At 49.1% G+C, this 20,276-nt stretch overlaps 1 protein-coding gene across 7 annotated transcripts in view; it reads left to right on the top strand.

The window, feature by feature from the left end:
• Window positions 1–20,003, top strand: part of AGRN (agrin) — a 192,721-nt gene extending 172,718 nt beyond the window's left edge. For 3 of the 7 annotated variants that reach the window (XM_078379240.1, XM_078379241.1, XM_078379243.1), the window contains 11 exons: window positions 390–486; window positions 661–825; window positions 1,154–1,265; window positions 2,882–2,998; window positions 4,472–4,661; window positions 4,945–5,032; window positions 6,306–6,329; window positions 8,251–8,283; window positions 9,626–9,850; window positions 12,511–12,614; window positions 13,260–20,003. In XM_078379240.1, coding sequence (XP_078235366.1) covers window positions 390–486; window positions 661–825; window positions 1,154–1,265; window positions 2,882–2,998; window positions 4,472–4,661; window positions 4,945–5,032; window positions 6,306–6,329; window positions 8,251–8,283; window positions 9,626–9,850; window positions 12,511–12,614; window positions 13,260–13,417 — 1,313 coding nt within the window. In that variant the 3' untranslated portion in view covers window positions 13,418–20,003. The remainder of the gene's footprint in view (window positions 1–389; window positions 487–660; window positions 826–1,153; window positions 1,266–2,881; window positions 2,999–4,471; window positions 4,662–4,944; window positions 5,033–6,305; window positions 6,330–8,250; window positions 8,284–9,625; window positions 9,851–12,510; window positions 12,615–13,259) is intronic. The other 4 variants (XM_020782252.3, XM_020782254.3, XM_072977602.2 and 1 more) reach the window with 2 other exon arrangements.
• The last annotated feature ends 273 nt before the right edge of the window (window positions 20,004–20,276 follow it).

The raw sequence follows: 20,276 nt of genomic DNA on the forward strand, positions 1-20,276 counted from the left end.
CACTTCCATCTGGACGAATGGCTTAGATTCGGCATCTAAATCTTCACTCATGTTTGCAAGTGAGACTAAAAATTTCCATACATTACAAGACACAAGTGTTTCCTTGGCTGATTGTAATCTGACACCCGCCTAAATCGGGCCTATTCGTGCTCACCATTTAGACGTTGTGCTCTTTTGAGTTTTGGGAACTGTGGGCATGTGTTCTTTCGGGTTTTGGGGATTGTGGGCATGCACTCTTTTGAGTTTTCTTGGCACTGTAGGCGGCGTAGACTGTTTTGAGTTTTGGGGCCTGCCATTCCCAGAACACTGTCCAGAAAGCCGAAAGGGCACACCTTCTAATCCAGGATTGCCCTTGTTTGTTCACTCAACTTTTCTCTCTCCCTTTCCAGTCACAGAACTGGACCAGACGGTGCCCTTCCTGCCGGAGTTTAATGGTTTCTCCTACCTGGCACTGAATGGGCTGCAGACCTTTGTGCCAGACTTGCAGTAGGTTCCGTCCCTCCAGTTTTGCTTTCTCCTTTCCTTTGCCCCAGTTGCTTCTCGGGCTGGAGACCTTGTGAGGTCAGCCAGCATGACCAGAGTGTGGGTGGCCTCTGACCGGGGGACTTTCGACTGCCCTGTGTGCTTTTAGAGATGTGTTTTTGCTGTTTTATCATACAGGGACAAAATGAATATGGAAGTGGTCTTCCTAGCAAAGAGCCCAAGTGGCATGATCTTCTACAATGGGCAGAAGACAGATGGCAAAGGGGACTTTGTCTCCCTGGCGCTGCACGATGGACACCTCGAATACAGATACGACTTGGGCAAAGGAGCAGCTGTCATCAAGTAAGATCAGCTCCCTTTATTGGGGGCAGTAATCCGAAACAACCCCAGGGTGAGCTTGTGTGTATGTGGAGAGAGAGAGAGAGAAATTCTGTGCATCTGACCACAAGATGCAGGTGTAGGATCCTGATATTGTCTACAATTTAGCACCCCGAGACCCTCTCTTTTCCCTTTAAGTTCAATGACAGGACTATACTATGCAAATTTATTTAGAAGCAAATCTCCCTGTATCCAGGGCTGAGCATGCTTAGATCTCCGACGGATAGAGTGAATGAGATTTTCCTCTGTTCTCCTCTTTTTCTCATGCTCGTACATCCCATGTTCTTCCTAGGAGCAAAGAGCCAGTCCCCTTGAACACCTGGGTCAGTGTCTTGCTGGAAAGAAACGCACGCAAAGGGGTGATGAGAATCAACAATGGCGAGCGGATCATGGGGGAGTCCCCGGTAAGGAAGTGTATCCCCTGAAACATGGATGCCCCCCATCTCCCCGCCCTGCCCTCAGATCGTCCCAGAAACCGTTCCATGGCGGTGCTTGAGTGGTTGCGAAAAGGGTCCCCTTCCCTGGCTGAAACCTGAAAAATCCCCAGTAAGCAATAATGCCATTCTCATTGCTGTGTTGGGTCCCTGGGGCCTTCTGACTGATCCACAGTGGTTAGAGAGGTGACAGTTTCTTTCTTCGTTTTAAAACCGGGAAGGGAAGACACTCGAGAGAAGGGAGATTTGAAAAAGGAAGGACAAGAAGACAGGCCCGCAAAGGGAACAGAGGAGTGCCTGTGGCTTGTGTCTGATCTTCTCCATAACTCTCCTTTTTTCTCCTCTTCTGAGCTTAAAAGCTTCTTTTGCAAAGGAGCCGTCTCCTGCTTATAAGGACTGGATCCCCGTCGTCCTCCCCGACCACCTCGCCGCTGCTCCGTTCTGTGCCTTTTCTCTCTTGATGGCCCGCTCACGAGAGGACAGGGAGCAGCTGAGCCTTGCAGCTTTCTGTGTGATGATGTTGTCTCACTGATCTTTTGTCTCTCTCTTTTTTTTCTCTCTCTCTCTTTGGGTTTTCCTTTGGTTTTCTTCCTTCCACCCCCTTCCTCCTCCTTCCTGCTGTTTGGATTTCAGAAATCCCGTAAGGTAAAGATAAGTATAACGCTGCTCTTTGTTTCATGTCCATCTCTCCCCTGACCCTGGCACGTTCCCTCGGTCTCTCCACTCCTCCTTCCACACAACACTAGCTTCGTTATCCTGCAGCCCATTTGCTTTCTCCATCTGATGTAATAACCACCTATTGATTTTCCTTTTGGTAGGGCACATGCTTCTTCCTTCTTTTATCTTTTCTTTTCTTTTCCTTTTTCTTTAAGGGCTCATTAAATCCAAACATTATTTTCCCTCTCTGTCTTTTCTCCATTTGCACAACGTTCCGCCGTTTTCCATTTTTATTGTCATTGAGCACTAGCTAGTCTTTCTCTCTCTCTCTTTTTTAACACCATAAAAGTTGGCTTTGAATCTGTGACTCAAGGCAATGCCTGGGGGTAGGTGGTAGGCAAGGATTTTTGGGGAATGCGTTTCCCTCTACGCCCCCCCACGCTGGCCCCCATGGCTTCTGCCACCCTTGCGTTCAGCTCACGAGTAGATTTAGAGTAGCTCACCGAAGGGATTCTTGGCAGGGCTGGGCCCAGGTGGGCGAAACAGAAGAGCAGAGGGAATAGGAGGAGGGGGTCTGGCAAGCGAGAAGCAAGGGGTGTCCAGATGCTACCAAAATACTGCAACGGCCGCCATTCCTCACTGCCAGCTAGAGCTGGTGGCACATAAATCGCTCGTGATCAGGACATGGGGGCACCCACTTCCAAATTGCGGGGTGGGGCCACACTTGCTCGCTCCACGAACCACCCCTGGGATGGGAGTTGCTATCCAGGAACCTCTGGAGGACCGAGAGTTGACCAGCCTGGTGGAGGTCTGGCCTAGTTTTATTAACCGCCACCCCCCACACACGACTTTCTAGTCTGGATCTTCTAATTGCTCACTGTGTTTTTCTCTTCTCCCCCCACCCCCCGTGCACACCCCGGCTCATCCAGCTGCCGCACACGTCCCTCAACCTGAAGGAGCCTCTCTATGTCGGTGGAGCGCCCGACTTCAGCAAACTGGCTCGTGCCGCGGCCGTGTCCAGCAGCTTTGATGGGGCCATCCAGAAGGTAAGGCAGAACTTCCCTCTGTTGGTTGCGAAGCCGGACAGGATTTCTGTTCTGAGACCCACTGCTTCTGTCTCGGTTTCTTTCTTTTGTCTACATGAGATTCTGTTGCATGTTGATGAGTTTCGGTTTCACAGGGGGAGCCCCCAGAATGCCCGAAGGATACCTGTTATGGAGATGCAATGGAAAACATACATAGGCTCATGGAAATATACTATCCTAATGTGGTGGGCATGTGAAGAGAGACAGAAGGGATGGATGATTCTCTTTAATGAGATTAAAGAAATTCTAGGGTCACATATTACAAAGATGTCCGATGGTAGCCTTGTTAAATGCATTTGGAAACAATCAACGAGATAGGGGGGAAATGGAACTAATTGTCATCATGTTAACAGCAGCTGGACTGATATTTGCAAGGTATTGTAAAAAAAATAATTATCAATTGATGTTGGAAGAATGGTATAATAAGATGTGGAATCTAGCTATTAACGATAAATTAACTTGTGAAGTTAGGAAATGACGATTGAAAGAAAGTAGGGATCTGGAACCTTCAAATAGAATTACGTATTTACAAAACCTGAAGGTCGTACCCCAACACAAGAATCATGATATTTTTGGAAAAAGATGAGGTACATGATATAAATTAAGATGAAGCATCAATGAGAATATATATATTCATTACAGCAAGTATGAGGCACCCCTTTCATCTCAAGGGCCAACTTCAGAATCAGAGGAATTCTTGGGGGGGGGGACACAGGGTCGTGGTGGGCAGGTCCCAAACCTCCAACATGAGGGAGCTTGAAGCTTTTCCTGTGACTAGCTCAGCCTCCAGCTTCTTAGAACAGCCGAAAACTCATCAAAGCCTAAAAAAACCAGAACAGGAGCTCCGAAAGGAAGGTTCAGCCTCAGCCTCTCATTTTCCCCAGCCTTGATTTAAAATAAACCCTGGTGAGAGCTCTCTTATGAGTCTCTACTTGAAGAAGCGTCCGCCTCTCTTTTTTTTTTGCCCTCCTCTGATGCCTTCCCAAGGAAGAAGAAGGGATGTGGAAGTAGGTCCCGAGAAAGGTGTCAAAACCTATCAGAGGTATAGAAAGCCCAGGTCTTATGATGAAGCAACAAAGGATCCCTGGTTTGGAGAATAATGGGGGGGGGGAACCTCTCTCAAAGGCCCAGAGCGCTCTATCGCCAAGAAAGAGCAAAGAACAGGTGCCGTAGTGACCGGAGGCATCTCCAGAGCTCATAATGAGCCATCTTTGACCAACCTCAGACCTGTTTTAAAGCAGGGGTTTCCATCTGCTTGGAAACCATGGCCATCTCTATAGGGCCATCTTGGCCTCTCCTTACCCTTCTAGTAAATGTGGAAGAATAACGGATTTCTCATATTGCAGGGAAGTTTTCCCAGTCCTTGAGAATAATAGTGATAATGAAATGTCTCGTAAATGCTGGCTTCTTTCCCTTTTCTTCCCAACTGCTCAGATTTCCATCAAAGGCATCCCGGTGCTGAGGGAAGAGAACATCCGAAGCGCCCTGGAGATCTCCACCTTCCGCTCCCACCCGTGCACTCAGAAACCCAGCCCCTGCCAGAACGGGGGGATGTGCCACCCCCGCATGGAGGGCTACGAGTGCACCTGCCAGAGAGGCTTCTTTGGGGCCCACTGTGAGAAAGGTGAGGCGGTGGCCCTCGAGAGCAGAGCTTCCCAACCCTGGGGTCCCCAGAGGTTCTTGGACTAAAACTTCCCCACTCGCTGGGCTGGCCAGGATCTCTGGGAGTTGGAATCTTAAGAACGTCTGGGCACCCAAGGTTGGGAGTCATTGCTCTCGAGGATGGGGGAGGGATCTGGCTTCAAAGACAAGGGGTTGCACTATCCCACGCGCTGTTACCTGTGGCCCATATGGAGAGCCACGGAGCAGAACGTGGCTGCTTCAGCTATTCGCTTTTTTCCTTCTAGTCCTCATTGAGAAGGCTGCAGGGGACTCTGAAGCCATCGCCTTCAATGGCAGGACGTACATTGAATACCACAATGCTGTAACCAAGAGGTAAGGCATCTTAATTTGGGCTAGGGAATCTGGAGGCCAGGTTTGGGGTGTAGAAGCTCCCGTTCATTAGGCGAATCTCTGGCTCTCTCCCAATGATGTCTAAGCTCCTGCTGTTGCCATTTCACAAGCTTTAAAGGCGAGTGGGGTACCTAATTCCAGGCACCCCATTCTTTGTGATAGGGAGCATGCTAGGGAGGAAATAGTTGCTCTACGCCATAAGTTGCAGCATGGCTGATGTTCTAGAGCCATGTGGAACATCCTTCAAACCAGTGGGTTACCCTTGAGAAGCTCCAGATTCCAGCATTCAGTTTTTTGATTGGCGAAGTGGGGGGGGGGTCTAAGGTGGGCTGAAGCAGAAGGCCGAGTTAATGGGTTCCTCAGCCCTTCTGGCCCCAACATCCTCTGGTTCCTTAAAGCCAGAGGTCGCAGCCTTTCAATCCCAGTGAGTTAAATTGTCTGGGAAGAATTTTAGAAGCCATACCGGAGACAGGAGCTATGCACTCCTAGCCGCCTTCACTGGTGCCACGGTGCCTTGCAGAGGTCCAAACTGGAGAATCCAGTCCCTTTGGTATTCATGTACAAAATGACTTCCCAGTGTCCATAACATCCCCAGTTTTGCATTTTCCAACAAAAGACCAGTGGAATGCTTCTGGGAAGCTCATCTGGAGGGTGGGCGGAGGGTGGCCTTTCCTCCCTTCTTGTATCCAGCATCTACTGTTGACACATGCAGTACCTTTCCATGCAGATGTTACGTTCGGCTATTGGCAGAGGGAATATAAAGCATCTGGCATGCAACGCTCCTTCTGTGGGAACCTTGGGAAGTTCTTCCTTTTTTTTTTTCCAATGGTGTCTCCACAGAATCCCTAGCCAACACAACCAGTGGCCACGCTGACTGGGGGATTCTGGGAATTGTAATCCCCCCCAAAAAATAAAAATGAAAGGCTTCTAACGTTTGTTCCCTCCTCATCCTGGACATTGTGTCTGCCCACCAACCATTGTATGCATTTCCTTGTCTTGTGGTTCTTGTTTTTCTGTGTCTCGAGTCTTGGCTTCTTTGCCACGTCTGTCCAGGGCTGGGGTTTCTTGTGGGTGTTCTCTATTTGGGGATTTCAGAGAGGTTCTGTGTTTTGGTTGATCAGCCTCTTTCCCCCACCTCCGCTTTCCAGGGCCCCTCCCCTCCGAGGAACGTTGTGTGTTTCTAAACTCTCTGGTGTTGTCTGTCGGTCTCTTTACTTCTCTCTCCTGTCTTTGTCTCTGTTCCTTTGCTTTCAAGCCAACTGACCAATGAGATTCCAGCGTAAGTAGATCTCCTTTCTCACCCACACCCCGTTTTGTCATCCCCTCCTCACGCCAGCCATCCTGCCACTAGCCGGCACACCACGTCTCTCCGTGTCCCCCACTGTGGTTCACTTGGGACTCACTTAGGAGTAAGGGGAGAAAGTGAGGGAAGGAACCAGAAGCCCTGGAGGGGACAATCACACCTTCACTTCACACTTTTTTGTGCACTTGGTTGGGCTTTCTACACAGATGGAAACCAGGTTCTCGTCCTTCTTCCTGAGTTCTGTACTAGGCCAAACCTTGGTGGCTTTAGATCCAGACAGAGCCCACGTGGGGTGGCATCTGGGTTTGCACTGACAGATCTTTGCTGGCAAAAGGATCCTCTGGCAAAGTTGAAATGGCACCCCATTGGCAAAGGTCCGTATATTGTTGTAGGAAAGATTCCCATGAGGACTAGTGAGTTGAATGAAGACTAAAGTTTTTGAAGCCTCTGACTTGATACATTTATATGCATGTGTTTGGGGCCTTTCTAGAGATCCCACAGTGGCTTTTCTACCTCTCTCTCTCTCTCTTTTCTCTCTCTGTCTTAATTTTGACAAAGCTGGTCCAGTGAAACACAGACAGTTTCACTTCTGTTGTTACAATCTGTGCAGATACTCCAAATCTTGCATCCTATGCAAATTACCGAAACGTTATGTGTCCACCTGTTTGGATATACAGATACACAGAAACTGAATTGTTGACAGTCAGGCCTAAAAGAGTGGGGGTGTTTTCTCTCCGTTCGTGTCAAAAGTTCTGAAATACACCAAGAAGGCAAAAGAGAAATTTTCCAGTCTGTTGACCATCCACTGGGTGTTGAAGGTGGGGGGGTGGGGCTGTTTGCAAAATATATATATTTTTGAAGAAAATATGGAGGTGGGGGGAAAAAAAAAGAAGTTAGTCTCCAGACCATCACACTGAGCTGGATTGCTCGAGAGTCATGACCCAGCTTTTGAAGGGGTTAAGACTGTCCATACAGTCTTTACTATTAAAAGCTATAGCTCCAGACTTTGAATCCCCGGCTCCAGGGAAAAGAAATAACAGACCTCTGCTATGTCGCTGGAATTGAAATGGGTTACAACAGCCAGGTCCCCTTATATTCTGATAAAAGGAGAATGGATGCCCGCCTAAGGGGAGGCGCCCCAGGCTGTTTCAGAGAGCGTTTGCGTGGGTTTCCCTCCCCCCCCCCCCGAAACCATCACCCTCGTTCTACATGGGCAGAGAGGTTCAGGCACGTACCTTTCCTGGAAACCCTGGACTTCGTTTAGGACAATGCATGCTTGCATCCTGAAGACACTGTTGTAGAGGCAATCCCTTCTCTGGGGACGAAACAGGGCCCCTGCTTAACGAGGGGGCTTTTTTTCTGGCTTTCTCACTTGCGCCTACCCTTGGTTTAACCTCTTGCCCTACGCATGCCCTTGGCTAAGCCAAGGCTAATTCTAGAGGTTGCTCTGAGCAGACAGGGAGGCACACATACTATGGGATGGAAAGAAGGTGTATCAGGGGCCCCTCATCGACAAAATGGCAAAAGGGCCTTAATCCTTCATACCCCAGGTGCTTGATCATGTAATGAATCTGGGAGAAGACAGCTGTTATTGTTTGGAAGTGGAATGGAGGTAAAAGGAGGCTTATCAAGAGGCTTCGCTGTTCCCTCTCATTTCTTTCTCTGACGATTGGCCCTTGGGAACCAGTTTAAGAGTGGGCAGCAACCCCGTAGTTCTCCCGAGTGGGACTAAATTTCTCATTCAGGAGATCCCAGGTTTGTACCTGGTGAGAAAGCTGCTGGGATCACTCCCATTTCACAGGGACTAGCCACTCCCCCCCCCCCCTTGTGCCTTCTTCTGGTTCACCGTTTGCCACAAGCGCTTACTGCATGCCTCCCCTTTCTTCCTGCTTCTAAGTCCTGATGCTCTGGACTACCCGATGGATATCAGGTGAGTCTCAACACATGTGCCTCTCCCGTCCAGATGTTGCTGCAGCTGCTGACATCCTCTTTGTCTTTTTTGCATTCTGCTTTGCTCTTGTGCATGACCGCTTCGCCATCCCAACCTTATGTTTCCACAACCCAGGGCCCGGAAAATGACAAAATAACATGTGGTCCAACCCGTTGTGGTTGGTTTTGGGGCGTGGGGGTGGGAGGGAAATGGGGGGGGGTCTGCCGGTGTTTATTTTCTCTCCTCTTATCTGCTGCTTTGTCAAATCCCACATCCTCCCGATCACTGTTCAAGATGAGGCTGAAAAGAAGATCCAGTCAGTGGGATTCACCCCTCGAAACACAGAGGAAGGTTTTTGTTTCTGATTTTTGAGAAACAAAGCTGGCAGAAAAGAACTTTTCCAAACCCTTACTTGGAGATCTTATGGCCCATGGCTAGTCTGAACTCTACAGGAGAGCCATTGAATGACACTGAATTCTTCTCCTCTTGTCCCTCCTCCTCGTTCATTTAATGTGGACTCCACCAACAGCCACGGGCCGTTCTGTTTCTAGCTCGTGTCTGTTGGGGAATGGAAGCTTTTCTGTTCTGTTGTCATGGTTCTGTGTGTTGTCCTCTCATGTGGTACTTGTGTGGTACCTGTGTGTCTTTGTGTCAGTGAAAATCTGAAAAACCTTTCCCCTGGCGCATAACCCTTCTGTGGGCTTGTGGGCAGTTGCCTTCTTCCCCCCATTGGAATTGTGAGGGCTTGATACATAGGCAAGGCTGGGCCTGAGCTTGAATCAAATGGGATTCCATAATCTTAGAATCTTAGAATGGCAGAGCTGGAAGGGAGCCTCTGGATCATGAAGTCCAGCTCCTGTCAAGTTGGCGGGGGGGGGGGGGTTTGAACTCCCATCTTCTGGCTCTGCAGCCAAAGCTATCTAGTAGTTCTTGTTGGCTGATATGCCACATTAGAAGCTGGTACACCTCTAATCTTTCGAGGGTCCTATAGAGGAAGAAAACGGGTTGAGGCAAGACATCTTTAATCCCCTTATCATCCAGAGTCCATGGGAGAAATGGGGCATCCCTTTTGAGCATTTTTCAGAAGGTGATTTTCACCTCCTTCTGCAGGTGAGGGGGTGTCTCCTGTAACTCTCCCGCCTCGGATAATATAGATGGGGTGCCCCTTGTTCCCATCAAGGCACAGAGGTTTGTCCCTTCATTGTGGCTCCAGAGGGAACTGGGCTCCAAGGCTAGCGGTTCGTCCGCCAAGGGTGTAGCTCAGCCCCATTGTGCGGGCACGGAAAGGGGAAGCTTCCCCGGTCTCCAGAACTGACGCTCTCCACTTTTCCTCTGGGTGCAGTGAGAAGGCCCTGCAGTCAAATCACTTTGAGCTGAGCATCAAGACGGAAGCCACGCAAGGCCTCATCCTGTGGAGCGGAAAGGCTCTGGACCGCTCGGACTACATCGCCCTGGCGATCGTGGACGGACGGGTGCAGATGACTTACGATCTCGGCTCCAAGCCGGTGGTCCTACGCTCCACGGTCCCCGTCAACACGAACCAGTGGATCCAGATCAAAGCTTTTAGGTGGGCTTCTGTGCGTCTTGCTTTGTGTTCAAACATAAATTTGTGTGTGTGTGTGTGTATGCAGTGAGCAATGTTTTCTAACTCCTTTTTGGTGATGGAGGACCTGGTCCTCATGCAAAGAGTGGCAGGTTCAAGTCCTGGCATCTCTGACTAAAGGGGTTGGGAAATCCCCTCTCTGAAAGGCCACCAGTTGAAACAGGCAGTGTGGAGATGGGATGATAAGTCAGCTCCCCGTGTTGCAGGAGAGGGAATTTGACTGGAGGTCCTTTCTCATGGCAAACCACACCAGTCGGTTGCAAAACAGCATTCACTGAAACTTGCTTGTCATCGTGGGAGTTGGAAAAGTACTGTGGTAAATTACATCCCTGTGCCTCTTGTCTGTCACACCCCAGATCAGTCTCAAGTTCCCAGTCCTTAAGTTTACAGTTCTCCAAGTCAATAGCCTGGAGTAGGAGTTGATCCATAGTATGAGAAATGGGGACGTAGTGGGTGATGTCTTTGGCAAGGTGTGTATGCACAGTGCTCATGTTCTTTGCCCCAAAATCCCCTTCATGTAGAAAGACAGCACATCAAGCCCGAACCTTTCTCCCTGACATGCTAGCTTTCTGGTAGCAGAGAGTTCTGCTACCTGAGACACTGAACATGCCAAAGTAGAACTAATCTGGGAGAGTTGCACTGTGCTTACTGGTCAGTGTTCAGGTTTGTCCTCTGAACACCTCTCTCGGTCTGCTTGTTTTGTTATACGAATCCAGGAACCTGCCTTACGCACCATGGGTTCATCTAGCTGACTGGTTAGCTGTCCTGGGAGGAATAACTTGCAAGGGGAAATCCCACCTCTCAGCCTTCCTGCTTGAAATCTTTTAGCTGGAGATCTTGAAGGTTGAACATGGAGTCTTTTATATGCAAACTAGGGCGCGCAGCTCATCCTTATCCCACGTTAGTGTCTTCCTGTCAAACTGGCAAACCTGCCCTTAAGCGAGCTGAGGTCATCCTGCCTCAGGCAGCGATTCTGGGTGTCATAACAGGGCCATCCGCTGCCCGGCAATTTCATTTCCTCCTCTTGGTGTATTTTCTTTCCCTCCAGTGAGGGAGAAAAGAAACGTTTTCAGGTATCTTATGCTTAGCTGTCAAAATCAGACTGCTGGTTTTAGTTACTATGCTTCAGGCAGCGCAGAGTCTTGGGACAGCCTGTACCTTAGCCCTGACTCCAGGCGAAACACACCCTTTTATTTGTTTGTTTGTTTATTCCCTTTGTTGGCTGAGCCCCTTCCTCCTCCACAAAATGAGCTGAAGCAAGCAAAGTGTACTCGCTTTTCACAGCTCGAGTTGATCTCTGTCTTGCAGCACTTGGCTGACCACCAAGAAAGAAAGTATGGAGAGGGGGGAGAGAGAGAGAGAGAAAGAAAAAGCCCCATGAATGAGTCATGGCAGCCGGGCTGCAATCATCCGTGTTTCATGCCTAGACTTGTCCACTCCGGGCATGAAGGAGGAAGTCACGAGGTGGAGGAACAGACCAAAGTTCCCTTTTCCCTACCGTAACACCACCGGTGACTCTGTCGGCCAGACCTGCTCCCCCCCCCCCTCTCTCTCTGTGGATTTTTATTAAGGCCAGGGGAGATCTTCCTTAAGACAGAGTAGCAGGCGGGCTCCCAGAGGTTTTGCTGCCTGAGGAGGACTCGTGCCGTGTGCACCCCCTCCCCCCATCTTGGTCCAGGTGCTGAAAAACAGAGAGGAGTTCTTCTGCTCTACTTTGTTATATAGCTCTCCCTACAAGACTTGCTGATCGGCAGGGTAATTTTAGAAGGGGGGGGTCCCCTCTGGGGGTGGCCGGGGAGCAAGAGGTGGTCATGCCAGTCTACCTTCTCCCCCACCCAGTTTGCTACTGGTCATTTTCAAAAGAGCTTGTATTAAAAAATAGGAAGCAAAATATATATGTATGTGTGTTTGCCTTATTTTTACCCAAGCACCATTTGTGTTGATCCATATAAAGGTAGACATAAGCCCAAACATGAGAGAGAAGAAACAGTAACAATGCATCCTGCGGGACATTAAAGACTAACACATTTTACTGGGCAGTGAGCCTTCTGCAATTGTGGTCTACTTCAAATCCGTGGGATATAGGTTTTTATTTTATTACATTTCTCCCAAGGCCACCGATGGATTATTTTCTTTAAAAAAAAAACAGTTTAAAACACGATAAACTGTTGCATTAAAAAACCCCCAATTAAATATAGTGTGTAGAAATGTATACACCTTTAGGGAAGAAGGTAAATGTGAAATGAGCTAAGTACCAAGAGGGTGGATTAGACAGAGAGAAAATGAGATTTTAATAATTAAAACAATGAGATATGTTATACAAATCCTCATTTTGCAGAAGTTATGATGTTTCCAACTTCTCTATCTAATTGGGGAGCATTTTTATTTTTATTTAAAACAAACAAACAAAAGCCCTGTGTGGTCTTGCCAGAAAGGCAATAGGACTAAGTGGTACACAGCGCCACTTGCCAAGCTTATGGGAAATGAGTGACCTGTTATAAGGTGGCAGAACCTGTTTTCTGGACACACACACACACACACACACACCCGCAGATGCCCTTCCCTTCAGCAGGACTTGTCTGGACTCTTTGGTTGAATGTGTGTCTGTGTCCCTTTTCTGGCAGAGTGCATCGGGAAGGCTCCCTGCAGGTCGGCAACGAAGCCCCCATCACGGGCTCCTCCCCTCTGGGAGCAACGCAGCTGGACACAGACGGAGCCCTTTGGCTGGGTGAGTCGCCACTGGCCTGTCAGCATTCTCCCTGGCCTTCCAAGAGCCTCCCCAGATTCCTGAGATTACAGTTCCCATTGGAATAATGGGAACAGCAGGTCAGCCTATCCAAGGTGGAACTAACTGCACCTTTGGTGCTTAAGAGTTGGAGCCTCTGACCCATCTGTGATATTCTCAGTGACGTCAGAGGGCCACGTTTGTTTGGTTGATCTAGGACAAAGAGGAGACTCTTATGGGATGATCTTAGAATATTAATAATCTTAGAATGGCAAAGCTGGAAGGGACCCCGAGGATCATCCAGTCCAGCCCCTGTCAAGGAGGCCCAGTGGGGAATCAAACTCCTAACCTCTGGCTCTGCAGCCAGATATCTAAACCACTGAGCTCTCCAGCAGTTCATATCTACTTTGTTCATTTTTACTAAGACCTTCAGCCCGACATCCTAGGGTCAGATATCAGGGCTAGCGGTGGTCAAACCATTAGCTAGTGGGTGCTGTGAGAGAGAACCCATCGATTATGCACCCCTGCAACCCCATAAACTGACTTTGGGCCCATGGGTTGAAAGAAGGTGAGGATGTGCTCCTGTTTTTAGTAGCCACCAGGCAGGAGAGGTTTCTCTCTGATCTGTCCCCATCTTCTCTTTCGTAGGAGGCCTAGAGAAGCTCGGCGTGTCCCACAAGCTCCCCAAAGCCTACAGCACCGGCTACGTCGGCTGCATAAGAGATGTCATCGTTGACCGCCAAGAACTGCATTTGGTGGAGGACGCTCTGAACAACCCCACCGTATTACAGTGCTCAGCCAAATAAAGCGGGCGCCGCTCTGCCCCCCTCCCTCCCTCCGCCTCTCCCCCCTCCCTTCCCTCTCTCTTCCCTCCGCCTCCCTGGCTATTGCTGTAATTATTTTCTATTTTTGTAAACTTATTGCTTTTTATATTTTTGTGGGGAGGGGATGGGAGGGGGGAAAAGCAGGGAGGAAGCAAAGGAGGTAGAAGAGAGAACTTTTGGGGAAAGGGGTGTTTATTTTTGGTTACGCGTTCGGTTGCACCGTTATCTCATCCAAGCCAGTTGGACTCTCTGAGCGACAGCCAAGCCTCCATTTTTATTTTTTATTTTTAATTAAACAAACAAACAAAAAAACACACCACCACCGACGAAAACAAAACTCCCAAGACGTGACCAAGAAACAAACTCGTTCCTTTCGGCCCGCATCCTGCTTTCTGAAGGTCGTCTTCTGCTGCAAGTGTCATTCATACTTGAAAACCTGTTTCCAAAAATCTGTTCGCACCCCGGAAGAGAAAATGAAACATTCACCCACCGTGAACTGTAGCCCAGAAAAGGACGGGGGTCAAATTTTCAAAGCTGTCTGCAATCCTGGCAACGCACGAAGCATCCAGGGCCCCTTAAAGACCCCTGGGGGGGCACGGAAGGAGAGGCGTGACGGAGCAAACATGGAACGGATTGGGGCCCTGAGGCCAAAAGAGGCACCAGCTGATGGAGTCCTATGAAGCTGGACCCCCCCCAAAAAAATAACAGCCCAAGACCCACTGCCAGCAACAGCAACAGCTGGGTTTCACCTCACCCTTAAGTCTTCCTTAGGCTTGCTATTATCCTCTTGTATGTATTCACCATTAGGATGACAAAACACTGAACATGGTGCATTTCCCCCCCCCCTTTTCCTCTTTTATCATATTTTCAGTGCACATGCAAGAACTGGGGTTCCTACTCTCTCGGGGAGCGATGGTTAGAGCCAGCTGTTTATCCAGAAGGATGCAGGATGTAAAAGGTGTGATCTTGGCGGGGAGGGGGTACGTAGGCAGAAAGAGAGGGGAGAGGAGAGGAGCAATGGCTGTTTTTCAGGAGCATCAAGAGTCTTCAGTCAGTCGGAAGGTGACTTCAATAAATCCCCCATCTATTCCGCATGGATCCCTCGACTGAGCAGTAATGTCCTTGAAGGGCACCTTTTGGTTCCTGTGCCACGAGATCAGTTAAGTTTAGTACAGTTTCTCTTTCCTTTTGCATAAGTAAAGATGTTGGAGTCCTCCTCCTGTGGGCAGGCAGAGCGGTCCTTTCAGTTATATCAAAATGCCCCTTGTTATGGATGCCGAAGGAGGTGACCGGTTCTCTTGGATGCTGCTCTAGTGGGTGCATCTTCAAAGAAGGGGGGGTTCCTTCTAGCCATCATCCTGGCCCATATTTCTGTGATGTCTTGACCTCCTCCACTGGCAACAGGGCTGTGATTTCTTGACACTGCTCCCTGGCCCTGTCAGTGATGGTGGAGAGGCAGAGGCAGAGCGAGGCGGTTTCCAGAGTGTGCATGTGCAAGGCCAAAGGAGGAGGGCCGTGACTGCCACGGCTTCTTCCGGGGTCTTTCCAGAAAGTTCCAAGTTTAGTCACCCCAGAAACAGCCCAAGGCTTTGGTGGGGTGGGGGGTGGGGTTCAGAGTGGCTCCCTCCTCCCTTTGGTGGCAAATGATGTAATAAAAAGAAAATCCTAAATGCCTGGTATTTTGCTGGATTTAATGGTGCTGCTCAATCTCTCTGGGGGAAGCTGGCCATCCCAACCCTCTCCCAGCTGGTTGTCTCCGTAAATCCCCACGGCCCAGGCAGAGCAACACAAGAGAGCTTTCTGAAGTGTAGCTCCCCTGTTTGGGTTGAACGGGAGGAAAATCTCTCTCTCTCTCTCTCTCTCTCTCTCTCTCTCTCTCTCACACACACACACACACACACACACACACACACACACACCACACACACACACACACACACACACACACACACACACACACACACACACACACACACACACCCTCTCTCTCTGCCCCCGTCCTCCATCACTTCCATCCTTGGACATGCACACGAGCAGCTGTGAAACCTATTTCCACATGTTATTTTTATCTGGACTTGCCTCTGCGTGGCACAGGCTCGCTACTCTTTGTTGTTTACAGCAACCTCCCGACAGGAATAGGTTGGAGGCCGGTGACTTATCGGGAGGAAAAATGATCCTTGGAGATGCTGTGTGTGTATATACATGTGTGTGTTGTGTACCCTCTGCCTGCCCCATAAGAACTGTTCCTGCGTGCCTCTTTGGCAGTGAATGATGCCCCTTAAATAGAATATGGATCCCTTTCCGTCGCCTTTCCCCACTTGGGTTGCGGTGTTTGTGAAGTCCGACTTTGTGAAGAATAGATTCTGGAATTGCCAGGTTTAAGGGGAACGGAAAGCTTGGGGATTCTGGAGGTTATTGTCCAAAAACAGTTTTTCCTAAGCCAGGTGTATTTCAGACCAACAGTCCATGTCATTGTGGGCCATTCATTCCTCATGTGCCAGGAACTGAAATCGGGTGGCTTAAAGGGCCACTACTGACATGTCCTGTGGGTCCCTCTTTTTAAAAATATACATTTTCCAGTACCCGCTTTGAGCTAGCCAGCTGGGAGCAGAGGTGGCCGTTTCCGTTTTTATCACCCACAATGTCCCTAAGGTGGTGCCCCTCTGGAGCACGGTGGGAAATCCAACAGAGCAGCAGCTTCTGAGCGCAAAGGATGCCTCTGCGTCTGGTCATGTCTACTACCTCTCCATCCGTATCGCTCCAGCGTACCAATATAGGGGATCCGCTTGGAGACACTCTTGACCCAAAGCAGCCCCACAGATCTCAAGCGGCTGCTATTGTACTCTTCATTTGTCTAAATCTGAAGGTGGTGGAGTGACCAACCAAATGTAGAAAACCATTAAGTTCCAGTTTGGGGCCATAATGGGATTGCTGGAATTACGTTCTCCTATAAAGGCAATATCAAATCTGGCCTATGTGTTTATGCCAACGTCTCTGGGTCACACATTTTTATATTCTATCGATAGATTATTTTCATGAAGAGGCAACAACTGTAATGCTGTTGTGAGCGAAGAGGATGTAGGGAGGAGCCCTTGTGTTTGTATTCTTCGTCACCATGGGAACCCTTCCTTCACCCCCAAACCATCTTGCACTGAATGGTTTCCACACTGCTGGTCTAAGCTGGTGTCCCACTTCTAAACCTCGCCCCCCTCTTTGAAAGAAAGTTCTTTGGGAGCAAAAATCTGACCTTTGCTCCCTCTCGGCCAAGGGCTTTCTGAAACATTCCCATCCTCTTCATGTTCTCGGCTGAAATCGGGGCTCATCCGGGTAGCGGTGCCTTTGAAGAATCCAAAAGCGATCCCAGTAGCCACCGGCTACAAACTTGGCCAGGGGAATGACCACGGAAAGGGATCAGATCAGGGCAAGAGAGCAGAGTGTGCTTTATACGGCTGTCCGTAGGGTTGCACCCACAGCTATCGGTGAGGACTGAGGTTTGACCCCTGCTTTCTGAATTACCTAGCCTATGGTTGTGCCACCTCAGGCATAATGGGAGGTGTAATTCAAAAGGGGGAAGAAATTGTTTTGTTTTTTCTGTCTGGGGAAGGGGGGGGCTGTGGCTGACTCAGAACTGTCTTGAGAATCCATAATTGAACAAGTCCCACTGGCAAACTAGCATGAAATTGTCATTAAAATTATGTAAGGCATTTATTCATAACTATTTCAGCCCACCGGAGTTCCTAAAGTGATAGAAGCCAATTCAAATGCCAGTTTTGCACACCAAAGGCCAGACCGAGATTAGCCCTTGTGTGAAACAGTGATCCAGCGAGTTACTCAGTCCTCGTTGCCTTTTCACAGAACTGAGGGTCTGAGTAACGAAGGGCTGTTCCCAAAAGGAGCGCCTGTCAATGAGGGCGGTGGGACTGAGGGGAGAGGTCTTCCCTTTTCAAGTCTGGGGAGGCTCAAAGGGGAACACGCCCCCCCCAGGGGATTCAGCCCAAGCTTTCCAAGTGAATAAGCTCTTTGTTTTCTGCTGTTCCAGAGTGTAGGACCCGACCTGAACGTCAGGAAAGGCCATTGTGACTAAACCTTAGCAAGAGTGTCCTGATGATCAGAGCTGTTCGACAGTGGATGAGACCGCCTTGCAGGGATGGTAGGCTCTCCTTTGGTGGAAGTTTTTAGATAAGAGATTTGGTGACCTTATCAAGGAATGCTGAAGCTGTGGGTTTTCTACAGAGTGTTAGGCTAGGTGACCTTTGGTGCCCCTTCCTACATTACAAACCCCATGCTTCTGGGCCCCAGTGACTTGCCTGCTCAGCGCTATGCTTCACAACCCATAAAACTGGGTTGTTCCTCAAAGAATCACAATGAAGATTTGGACGTATTCATTTTTAGAGCAATATAGAAATACAAAGGGCTTCCCTCCGTGATCCACCTGGCTTTAACTTGGATTCATTTTGGGTTGGTTTGTTTATAATCACAATTCTGAACCTCTGTCAAGGTGGTGAAGGCTGTTTCAGACCAAGGAGGAGGCATGGTTCAGTTATCAACCTGTCTTCTGTCCCTCCATGAAAGAGAACAAGACCTTTGGAAAGCCTTCAGTCTATTTAAAAGAGACATGGCCTATTTTCCCCCTCCCTGCCCCTTTCCAGACTTCCGTCCTCTGAAATTCCAGCCAGCTCTGGCTAACAGTGGGGGATTCTGGACCCATAGGGGACCCACAGGCTGGAAACCAAGGCTTTAAGTTAAGTCCTGCTTGCATAGTATTCTCATAGGTTGGGAAAGTTAATTTGGGGAGACTACACTTGCCAAATTCCCCAGCCACCATGGCTGCAAATTTCCCAAGCATCATTGAAAGAGTTATCCTAACTTCTATTGGATAAATCAGAGGTTTAGGTCTCTTGCTGCAAAGCCAGAGGTTGGGAGTTCGATTCCCTACTGTGCCTTCTTGACAAGGGATGGACTTGATCCCTAGGATCCCTTCCAGCTCTGCAGTTCTAAGATGATGATGATGGTTATAATGATGATTACTGTTACTGTAAACTCTTTATGCAGTGGTGGTCAGATCTTTGCTAGGAGGAGTGTGGGGTCTTGTTTTGATGATCCTGCTCAGTGAACCAGACAGACAGAGCTCTGACTCTTGCCATTGCGGCCCAGAGCTGGCCCTTCCGGCCCAACAGGGGCTCGAGAAGACCCAGGAAAATCCTAAAATCTGCACATAGGAGAGGAGGAGGAGGAGGAAGCGCACGGCTTGGCACGGCCAGTCTGTTTTGGCGTGTGTGCTTGGCCTCCGAAGGCAGCCGCAGCTTCCCAGACAATGACCTTGTTGTCCCGCCGCCTTGTAACATCCTTGCCGCTTTTATGTGGGTGTGACGCGAAGCCGAGTTGGGGGGAGGCGGTGGCTGGTGTCTGCTGGCAGGGGATGAAAACAGCTGGCTTGCACCAGCGGCATGCTGGGAAAACAGGGCGCGGGAAGGGAGTCAATAGGCCAGTCTCTAGTCTTACATGGAGGAACTAGGGAGCCCCTTGTCTGAGCTGGAGGCACAAACCTCGTGGAAAGGAGACTGTGTCCCAACCTTCCAATTTATTATTTATTCATTTATTAGAGTGTTTCTTCCAGTGCTTTCCCAACCACTTACGCATCAGTAGAAACCTTAGACTTCTGATCTAGAAAAGGCACAGCACAAGAGGAAAAAGCAGAGAGGAGGGAAAAGGAAAAAGCTAGGCAGCTCGTTCATTTAGCAAGACAGAGGCAGAGCTGCAAGCCAGCCCGAAGGGCTTTGGTTGATGCCACAGAAAAAAATTATTTTCCCCTCCTGCACTACCCCCACATGGATTTCCTGAGTTAATAAACTGTAACAGTCTATTTTGCCTTAATCAACAGAGTGATCACTCATAGGTTCTAGACGTAAGCAGGGCGCTGGGTTCCTGCACTTTGACAGGCAACACACAATAAACAAACAGCACCCGAAGTTAATACTACATGGGACTTCAGCTTCCACACTAATACCACAAAGCCCATGGGGCTGGAAATGGCTGAGGGTTCATCTACCCCTCCCTTCCCCCTTGGATCTTTTCTAGCCAAAGGCAGACCAGGTCTGTTTGGAGTGTCTGAGATGGGAAGTGAAGGCCCCCATAGAAAAGGGGGAGAGGCAGGAAGAAAATGACCCTTCTGTTCTCTGTGTTCTCTCCTCTGGGGATTTTAGGGGTAGGGAAGAGGGTGGAAAAACTGACCAGCATCTGGAACAATGGAACTTCAGTCGCCTCAGTGGAAAGCTTTCGGAGTGACAACGGAGGTCCCTCTGGGTTGGTCTCGGCTCAAAAACGCTGACTTAAAGATCGTGTGTTTAGCGCGTTGGTGGAAACCAACCCACAGCGGTGTCTGATTGCTGTCAAAATTTCATGAGGTCACTGGTCTCTGGATTTCCCCTAGACAAATGTAGCCTTTTGCTGTGTCTTATTATAGATTCCCTCAAGGGATGGTTTTGCCCATCTTGGTGGCATCTGTGGGTGGCATGGGGTAGTTGACTGATGATCGCCTTCCCACAAATAAAACCCTCAGTCTCCAAAACTTCTTTGGTTCCTTGCTTACTTCTCATTTCTAGCATAAAATTCCATGCACACGTACATTAAATATGCAGAATTAAAAGTTATCAATTTAAAACACTTTGGGGAAACCTTGTTTTCCAAAATTCTCATTTCTGTGCATTTCAGATGGAGAGGACGGATTGTAACTCAGTGACAAGCTTACATCCTGCTTCTCACCTTCCGTCCCAGCCTTCTCTAAACAGAAGGATGTACTAACTGATTGGGAAAAGACTGCCTTGTGGTTCTTATCCATTGG

The sequence above is a fragment of the Pogona vitticeps genome, chromosome 7 (genome assembly GCF_051106095.1).
Source record: "Pogona vitticeps strain Pit_001003342236 chromosome 7, PviZW2.1, whole genome shotgun sequence".
NCBI lineage: Eukaryota > Metazoa > Chordata > Lepidosauria > Squamata > Agamidae > Pogona > Pogona vitticeps.